The 10,644-nt window shown below is 34.3% G+C and overlaps 1 protein-coding gene across 4 annotated transcripts in view; it reads left to right on the top strand.

Moving 5' to 3' along the window:
- The window catches only part of pir (pirin), an 81,446-nt gene that overhangs the window by 30,445 nt on the left and 40,357 nt on the right, over positions 1 to 10,644 (top strand). Inside the window, exon 11 of one of the 4 annotated variants that reach the window (XM_061974626.2) lies at positions 7,856 to 8,630. The exons of the other annotated variants lie outside the window; for them this stretch is intronic. Within the exon in view, the coding sequence (XP_061830610.1) occupies positions 7,856 to 7,867 (12 nt within the window). The 3' untranslated portion in view covers positions 7,868 to 8,630. Of the gene's footprint in view, positions 1 to 7,855; positions 8,631 to 10,644 lie in introns of those variants that run through there. 4 annotated transcript variants of the gene reach the window in all.

Genomic DNA, 10,644 nt, shown 5'->3' with positions numbered 1-10,644 from the left:
GTGTATATATGTGTGTATATATGTATATGTGTGTTTATGTGTATATGTATATATATATGTGTGTGTGTGTGTATATGTATGTAAATGTGTATATGTGTATGTATGTATATGTCTGTGTGTATACGTGTATATATGTGTGTATATATGTATATATGTGTGTTTATGTGTATATGCATATATATATACATATATATATGTGTGTGTATATGTGTGTATACTTGTATATATGTGTATGTATGTATATATGTGTGTATACGTGTATATATGTGTATATGTGTGTTTATGTTTATATGTATATATATTTATGTGTGTGTAAGTGTATATACAGGTAAAAGCCAGTAAATTAGAATATTTTGAAAAACTTGATTTATTTCAGTAATTGCATTCAAAAGGTGTAACTTGTACATTATATTTATTCATTGCACACAGACTGATGCATTCAAATGTTTATTTCATTTAATTTTGATGATTTGAAGTGGCAACAAATGAAAATCCAAAATTCCGTGTGTCACAAAATGAGAATATTACTTAAGGCTAATACAAAAAAGGGATTTTTAGAAATGTTGGCCAACTGAAAAGTATGAAAATGAAAAATATGAGCATGTACAATACTCAATACTTGGTTGGAGCTCCTTTTGCCTCAATTACTGCGTTAATGCGGCGTGGCATGGAGTCGATGAGTTTCTGGCACTGCTCAGGTGTTATGAGAGCCCAGGTTGCTCTGATAGTGGCCTTCAACTCTTCTGCGTTTTTGGGTCTGGCATTCTGCATCTTCCTTTTCACAATACCCCACAGATTTTCTATGGGGCTAAGGTCAGGGGAGTTGGCGGGCCAATTTAGAACAGAAATACCATGGTCCGTAAACCAGGCACGGGTAGATTTTGCGCTGTGTGCAGGCGCCAAGTCCTGTTGGAACTTGAAATCTCCATCTCCATAGAGCAGGTCAGCAGCAGGAAGCATGAAGTGCTCTAAAACTTGCTGGTAGACGGCTGCGTTGACCCTGGATCTCAGGAAACAGAGTGGACCGACACCAGCAGATGACATGGCACCCCAAACCATCACCCAACCATGCAAATTTTGCATTTCCTTTGGAAATCGAGGTCCCAGAGTCTGGAGGAAGACAGGAGAGGCACAGGATCCACGTTGCCTGAAGTCTAGTGTAAAGTTTCCACCATCAGTGATGGTTTGGGGTGCCATGTCATCTGCTGGTGTCGGTCCACTCTGTTTCCTGAGATCCAGGGTCAACGCAGCCGTCTACCAGCAAGTTTTAGAGCACTTCATGCTTCCTGCTGCTGACCTGCTCTATGGAGATGGAGATTTCAAGTTCCAACAGGACTTGGCGCCTGCACACAGCGCAAAATCTACCCGTGCCTGGTTTACGGACCATGGTATTTCTGTTCTAAATTGGCCCGCCAACTCCCCTGACCTTAGCCCCATAGAAAATCTGTGGGGTATTGTGAAAAGGAAGATGCAGAATGCCAGAGCCAAAAACGCAGAAGAGTTGAAGGCCACTATCAGAGCAACCTGGGCTCTCATAACACCTGAGCAGTGCCAGAAACTCATCGACTCCATGCCACGCCGCATTAACGCAGTAATTGAGGCAAAAGGAGCTCCAACCAAGTATTGAGTATTGTACATGCTCATATTTTTCATTTTCATACTTTTCAGTTGGCCAACATTTCTAAAAATCCCTTTTTTGTATTAGCCTTAAGTAATATTCTAATTTTGTGACGCACGGAATTTTGGATTTTCATTTGTTGCCACTTCAAATCATCAAAATTAAATGAAATAAACATTTGAATGCATCAGTCTGTGTGCAATGAATAAATATAATGTACAAGTTACACCTTTTGAATGCAATTACTGAAATAAATCAAGTTTTTCAAAATATTCTAATTTACTGGCTTTTACCTGTATATGGAAAAAAAACACAATATTTGGTTTAACAAAAGCTCACTTTTATTTTCTAAGAAAAAAATAAATATTGACTGTTCCCCCCCTAAAAAAATTAAATAAATAAATATTGACTGTTGTTACCCAAAGTATATTAAGTGGGATTTTTCAGAAAAACAAATATATACAGTAACACAAAAACAACCTGTCTCTGTGATCACTATAGGTGTATAAATACAAATATAGTGTTAAATAAAATCAGTCCCTTGGGCACAAAACTGAAAATAATACAGCTCTCCAAAAAGTGCACTTCTGCTGCTATTGGAACATACTAACTACACACACAGGCAGACAGCTAACAAACAATCCAAAGCAGATTAATCCATTTAGGCTCTTTATTGTTGTTGATCTTGCTTTGTCTTTTCCTATCTTTACTTTTGTCTTGCACTGGACTGTTATTTTTATTTTTTTAAACTGAAATACACACAATGACAAATGTATAAACTATGTGATTCAATGAACATACTGAAATGTAATACACAATATGTAAATATTAGCTTCACACAAATATACAGTACTATCATCAAACAAATACTTCCGAGTGTTGAAACTATTTCGATGGTGGAAATACACGACTGGCAGCCATTTTAAGTCCTCAAAACATCCATTGAAACAGTGCACAAAACTCGTTTTTCAATAAACATCTTAGTATCAAACTTAACCACTTTCCACCTTAATATGGAGTTACATAAACAAGTTCAACAGTTTACTTACAGACTTATCTTTCCAAGGCTCGTAGAGCTAACACAACTTGTCTACTTCTCAATTGTCTCATGAACTGAACTGACGTCGCCAACCCGGAAGTGCCCAAACTAATGAGGTGTAGTATTTTCATATCGCCACAAGGTGTCAGTAAGAGTCTACAATCAAATGGGCATAACATTGCCCATTCGGGATTCGTTCCCAGGGATTCGAATAAAGAACCAACTCTTTTTCTTTACTATAGTGGTCTCGATAACGGGTACCGGTTCTCAAAAAGGGATTTGAGATTCTTTTCTTATCGAACAACCGGGAAAATCGGTTTCGGGTATCATCCCTAGTTGCGTCTATCCAACTTTGTTCTGGTTTCTTTTATGCTTCGATACAAATGACAAGGAAGTTATTCAACTAAATAGTTCTGGGGGCCACTTTTCCATATACGGGTAGCGAAGAACCTGGGGGCCACACTTCTCCATTTACTATTCATCTTCATTTCTACATTGCTGAGAGTCCGTGTGGCGTGCAGTTTATAGCCAGCAGGCACAAGACCTTGATGCAACGTACATGTCCTTTAAAATGGACAACGTTGCAAAATAGTTGTATTTGTACATCAGATCACTTTCGGACGTTTTATGAAACTTTCATGAAACGTCCGAAAGTGGTCTGATTTTGAATGTGGATTCAGAAAAGATTCTTCACTGGCAGAGGTCTTTTCTAGTCAATAATAAATGACGACTACTATACTTTCCTGACTGTTTATGTAAATATGTTGACAGCACACTTTCTGTACACACAATCTCATAATGCGAAATAACTCAGCTAGTATATTTTGAATACAACCTCTGGCCCAGTAGACGGGTGTTGTGCAGTAGTAATATTATTATTGTGCAGTAGTAATATTATTATTGTGCAGTAGTAATATTATTACTATGCAGTAGTAATATTATTATTGTGCAGTAGTAATATTATTACTATGCAGTAGTAATATTATTATTGTGCAGTAGTAATATTATTACTATGCAGTAGTAATATTATTATTGTGCAGTAGTAATATTATTATTGTGCAGTAGTAATATTATTATTGTGCAGTAGTAATATTATTATTGTGCAGTAGTAATATTATTATTGTGCAGTAGTAATATTATTATTATGCAGTAGTAATATTATTATTGTGCAGTAGTAATATTATTATTGTGCAGTAGTAATATTATTACTATGCAGTAGTAATATTATTATTGTGCAGTAGTAATATTATTATTGTGCAGTAGTAATATTATTATTATGCAGTAGTAATATTATTATTGTGCAGTAGTAATATTATTATTGTGCAGTAGTAATATCATTACTATGCAGTAGTAATATTATTATTGTGCAGTAGTAATATTATTATTGTGCAGTAGTAATATTATTACTATGCAGTAGTAATATTATTATTGTGCAGTAGTAATATTATTACTATGCAGTAGTAATATTATTATTGTGCAGTAGTAATATTATTATTGTGCAGTAGTAATATTATTATTGTGCAGTAATAACATTATTACTATGCAGTAATATTATTATTGTGCAGTAGTAATATTATTATTGTGCAGTAGTAATATTATTATTGTGCAGTAGTAATATTATTACTATGCAGTAGTAATATTATTATGCAGTAGTAATATTATTATTGTGCAGTAGTAATATTATTATTATGCAGTAGTAATATTATTATTGTGCAGTAGTAATATTATTGTGCAGTAGTAATATTATTATTGTGCAGTAGTAATATTATTATTGTGCAGTAGTAATATTATTATTGTGCAGTAGTAATATTATTATTGTGCAGTAGTAACATTATTACTATGCAGTAATATTATTACTGTGCAGTAGTAATATTATTATTGTGCAGTAGTAATATTATTATTGTGCAGTAGTAATATTATTACTATGCAGTAGTAATATTATTATGCAGTAGTAATATTATTATTGTGCAGTAGTAATATTATTATTGTGCAGTAGTAATATTATTATTGTGCAGTAGTAATATTATTATTGTGCAGTAGTAACATTATTACTATGCAGTAATATTATTACTGTGCAGTAGTAATATTATTATTGTGCAGTAGTAATATTATTATTGTGCAGTAGTAATATTATTACTATGCAGTAGTAATATTATTATGCAGTAGTAATATTATTACTATGCAGTAGTAATATTATTATGCAGTAGTAATATTATTATTGTGCAGTAGTAATATCATTACTATGCAGTAGTAATATTATTATTGTGCAGTAGTAATATTATTATTGTGCAGTAGTAATATTATTACTATGCAGTAGTAATATTATTATTGTGCAGTAGTAATATTATTATTGTGCAGTAGTAATATTATTACTATGCAGTAGTAATATTATTATTGTGCAGTAGTAATATTATTATTGTGCAGTAGTAACATTATTACTATGCAGTAGTAATATTATTATTGTGCAGTAGTAATATTATTACTATGCAGTAGTAATATTATTATTGTGCAGTAGTAATATTATTACTATGCAGTAGTAATATTATTATTGTGCAGTAGTAATATTATTATTGTGCAGTAGTAATATTATTATTGTGCAGTAATAACATTATTACTATGCAGTAATATTATTATTGTGCAGTAGTAATATTATTATTGTGCAGTAGTAATATTATTACTATGCAGTAGTAATATTATTATGCAGTAGTAATATTATTATTGTGCAGTAGTAATATTATTATTATGCAGTAGTAATATTATTATTGTGCAGTAGTAATATTATTGTGCAGTAGTAATATTATTATTGTGCAGTAGTAATATTATTATTGTGCAGTAGTAATATTATTATTGTGCAGTAGTAATATTATTATTGTGCAGTAGTAACATTATTACTATGCAGTAATATTATTACTGTGCAGTAGTAATATTATTATTGTGCAGTAGTAATATTATTATTGTGCAGTAGTAATATTATTACTATGCAGTAGTAATATTATTATGCAGTAGTAATATTATTATTGTGCAGTAGTAATATTATTATTGTGCAGTAGTAATATTATTATTGTGCAGTAGTAATATTATTATTGTGCAGTAGTAACATTATTACTATGCAGTAATATTATTACTGTGCAGTAGTAATATTATTATTGTGCAGTAGTAATATTATTATTGTGCAGTAGTAATATTATTACTATGCAGTAGTAATATTATTATTGTGCAGTAGTAATATTATTACTATGCAGTAGTAATATTATTATGCAGTAGTAATATTATTATTGTGCAGTAGTAATATTATTATTGTGCAGTAGTAATATCATTACTATGCAGTAGTAATATTATTATTGTGCAGTAGTAATATTATTACTATGCAGTAGTAATATTATTATTGTGCAGTAGTAATATTATTATTGTGCAGTAGTAACATTATTACTATGCAGTAATATTATTATTGTGCAGTAGTAATATTATTACTATGCAGTAGTAATATTATTATTGTGCAGTAGTAATATCATTACTATGCAGTAGTAATATTATTATTGTGCAGTAGTAATATTATTATTGTGCAGTAGTAATATTTTTATTGTGCAGTAGTAATATTATTATTGTGCAGTAGTAATATCATTACTATGCAGTAGTAATATTATTATTGTGCAGTAGTAATATTATTATTGTGCAGTAGTAATATTATTATTGTGCAGTAGTAATATTATTATTGTGCAGTAGTAACATTATTACTATGCAGTAATATTATTATTGTGCAGTAGTAATATTATTACTATGCAGTAGTAATATTATTATTGTGCAGTAGTAATATCATTACTATGCAGTAGTAATATTATTATTGTGCAGTAGTAATAATATTATTGTGCAGTAGTAATATTATTATTGTGCAGTAGTAATATTATTGTGCAGTAGTAATATTATTATTGTGCAGTAGTAATATTATTATTGTGCAGTAGTAATATTATTATTGTGCAGTAGTAATATTTTTATTGTGCAGTAGTAATATTATTATTGTGCAGTAGTAATATTATTACTGTGCAGTAGTAATATTTTTATTGTGCAGTAGTAATATTATTATTGATTTATTGCCGTATTTGCACGTGTCGTAGAGAAGTGGCTCCCCGTGTCATTTGAATATTTGATACCCAAACTCTTCACTTCCTCTTCTGGAGCTCAATGGTTAGGGAAGTGAAAGAACTTCCATTATTTGGAAGAACAAACATTAATATTTGGTCAATAAGACACTTTGCAAGTCGTGGATTTCTACAGAGTGAAGGTTAATGTTCATTAAATATCAAAACTTTTATAGACAGTAAAGATAACGCTAATTTACTATAAAGTGAATATCATATTTAAAATACTTACTGAAAAACATTAAATATTATATTCAAAATACATCCTGAAAGAGCTTTAGGTAAAACTAAGTATTATATTTAAAATACATCCTGAGATAATTTTGAATAAAATTAATATTTTATTTAAAATACATCCTGAAATAATTTTAAATAAAACTAAATATTTTATTTGAAATACATCCGGAAATAATTTTAAATAAAACTAAATATTTTATTTGAAATACATCCGGAAATAATTTTGAATAAAATTAATATTTTAATTAAAATACATCCTGAGATAATTTTGAATAAAATTAATATTTTATTTAAAATACATCCTGAAATAATTTTAAATAAAACTAAATATTTTATTTGAAATACATCCGGAAATAATTTTAAATACATCTAAATATTATATTCAAAATACATCCTGAAAGAGCTTTAGGTCAAACTAAGTATTATATTTAAAATACATCCTGAGATAATTTTGAATAAAATTAATATTTTATTTAAAATACATCCTGAGATAATTTTGAATAAAATTAATATTTTATTTAAAATACATCCTGAAATAATTTTCAATAAAACTAAATATTTTATTTGAAATACATCCGGAAATAATTTTGAATAAAATTAATATTTTATTTAAAATACATCCCTAAATAATTTTGAATAAAATTAATATTTTATTTAAAATACATCCTGAAATAATTTTAAATACAACTAAATATTTTATTTGAAATACATCCGGAAATAATTTTAAATACATCTAAATATTATATTCAAAATACATCCTGAAAGAGCTTTAGATCAAACTAAATATCATGTTCATATTCTTACTTCTTCATGGTTCACATTTAGTGTTGCAGATGACCACAGACTACTGGCTGGAAAGCCATTCTGGTTTTGAGAGGAGGATATGGGAGCAACTTCCTCTTCTGGTTAAAACAGAAGTATGTCAACTACAAGGGGCTTCACACACACACACACACACACACACACACACACACACACACACGCACACACACACACACACACACACACACACACACACACACACACACACACACACACACACACACACAATCATTTGCGATGCCTCTATCATCATCATCATCATCATCATCATCATTTGGACAGTGGCAGCAACATGGTGAGTAGCTTTCCTTACTACATGTGTGTATATATGTATCTATATATATTTGTATGTACAAACCCCGTTTCCATATGAGTTGGGAAATGGTGTTAGATGTAAATATAAACGGAATACAATGATTTGCAAATCCTTTTCAAGCCATATTCAGTTGAATATGCTACAAAGACAACATATTTGATGTTCAAACTCATAAACTTTTTTTTTTTTTTTGGCAAATAATAATTAACTTAGAATTTCATGGCTGCAACACGTGACAAAGTAGTTGGGAAAGGGCATGTTCACCACTGTGTTACATGGCCTTTCCTTTTAACAACACTCAATAAATGATTGGGAACTGAGGAAACTAATTGTTGAAGCTTTGAAAGTGGAATTCTTTCCCATTCTTGTTTTATGTAGAGCTTCAGTCGTTCAACAGTCCGGGGTCTCCGCTGTCGTATTTTAGGCTTCATAATGCGCCACACATTTTCGATGGGAGACAGGTCTGGACTGCAGGCGGTCCAGGAAAGTACCTGCACTCTTTTTTTTAACGAAGCCACGCTGTTGTAACACGTGCTGAATGTGGCTTGGCATTGTCTTGCTGAAATAAGCAGGGGCGTCCATGAAAAAGTAGTAAAGGTTTGGGAACTGAGGAGACACATTTTTGGAGTGGAATTCTTTCCCATTCTTGCTTGATGTACAGCTTAAGTTGTTCAACAGTCCGTTGTGGTATTTTAGGCTTCATAAGAACGCAAAAGTAGTCGCTCTGTTGTTTGTCCTTTTTCTTTTTGTTTTATTCTGTTTGTCATGTGCGATTAGCAGTTTTGTGTTATCATCATGAGCTAATGAGCGCACGGGCTTTGCGGCCGAGCGGCTCTAATGAGAGGAGCTCTGAATGGCGTCGTCACAGCTTAGAAGTGACAGCGTGTGTAGCGGCCAGCAGACACACCAGCCCTGACTTTTTCATCCGCTGTAGAGCAGGGGTCGGCAACCCAAAATGTTGAAAGAGCCATATTGGACCAAAAATACCACAAAAAAAAATCTGTCTGGAGCCGCAAAAAATGAAAAGCCATATTACATACAGATAGTGTGTCATGAGATATAAATTGAATTAGGAGGACTTAAAGGAAACTAAATGAGCTCAAATATAGCTACAAATGAGGCATAATGATGCAATATGTACATATAGCTAGCCTAAATAGCATGTTAGCATCGATTAGCTCGCAGTCATGCAGTGACCAAATATGTCTGATTAGCACTCCACTAGAGATGCGCGGATAGGCAATTATTTCATCCGCAACCGCATCAGAAAGTCGTCAACCATCCACCATCCACCCGACCTAACATTTAATCAGAACCGCATCCGCCTGCACCCGCCCGTTGTTATATATCTAATATAGACGATGCAAGGCATTAGTGAGGTTATAAAGCTTTTGCCTGTTAAAGAAAGGAGACTGATCCAATGCAGCACATACATTCGCGTGCCACGCTGTCACGACCCAGACGCACACCAGTGCGCAATCATATGGGAGCCGCGCTGAGCGCACCTCCAAGCGTGTCTCGCTGCCGGCGACGGCCGGGTATAGGGGCCCGACGCTCCAGCGCCATCCATTTTCAGGGCTAGTTGATTCGGCAGGTGGGTTGTTACACACTCCTTAGCGGGTTCCGACTTCCATGGCCACCGTCCTGCTGTCTATATCAACCAGGGTGAGCCCCACCCCTTTCGTGAGCGCACTGCGCGCGGAGTGACCCCTGTTACGCGCCCCCGGCAACGGGGGTGGCGGGCAGGTAAGCTGCGCGGGCGGAGCGTGCGGAGTGACCCCTGTTACGAGCCCCCGGCCACGGGGGTGGCGGGCAGGTAAGCTGCTTACCTGCTGCGCGTGACGCCGGCCGCGGCGAAGGCGGACGAGGCGGGGTGTCGGTGCGGTGGGCGCGGTGGTGACCCTGGACGTGCGTCGGGCCCTTCTCGCGGATCGCCTCAGCTACGGCTCCCGGTGGGGCCCTCTCGGGGGAAGGGGCCTCGGTCCCGGACCCCGGCGAGGCGTCCCTTCTCCGCTCCGTAAAAGTGTCCATCTCTTTTTTTTTTTTTCTTCTGTTGTGGCATATGCTGCAGGTGCCTGCTCGTTTTTCGTATGTGGGTAACAACATTTAACTATGTATATATATTTACCAATTGGTTTAACTGCCACCCGCCTGAATCTATTTAAAATCTAATTTTTTTTTATTTCAACCGCCCGACCCGACCCGACCCGCGGATAAAATCTAATTTTTTTAAATTTCATCCGCCCGATCCGCGGATAATCTGCGGACTCCGTGGTTGTGCCCGCAAACCGCGCATCTCTAACAGAGACGCACAGCTGACAGGTAAAACACTGGGAGGAGGTGTGTGAACCCGGCCTGGTGCAAGACTGTCATGGTGCAGGAAACTGTATGTTGACCCAACATTGAACTTTTAAGTGTCTCACTGCGGTCGTTTTATGTACCGCGAGAAACCCCACAGCTGTTCATGACAGTTGTC

The sequence above is a fragment of the Nerophis lumbriciformis genome, linkage group LG15 (genome assembly GCF_033978685.3).
Source record: "Nerophis lumbriciformis linkage group LG15, RoL_Nlum_v2.1, whole genome shotgun sequence".
Lineage (NCBI taxonomy): Eukaryota > Metazoa > Chordata > Actinopteri > Syngnathiformes > Syngnathidae > Nerophis > Nerophis lumbriciformis.
This window is presented reverse-complemented; position numbering and strand designations above follow the sequence as displayed.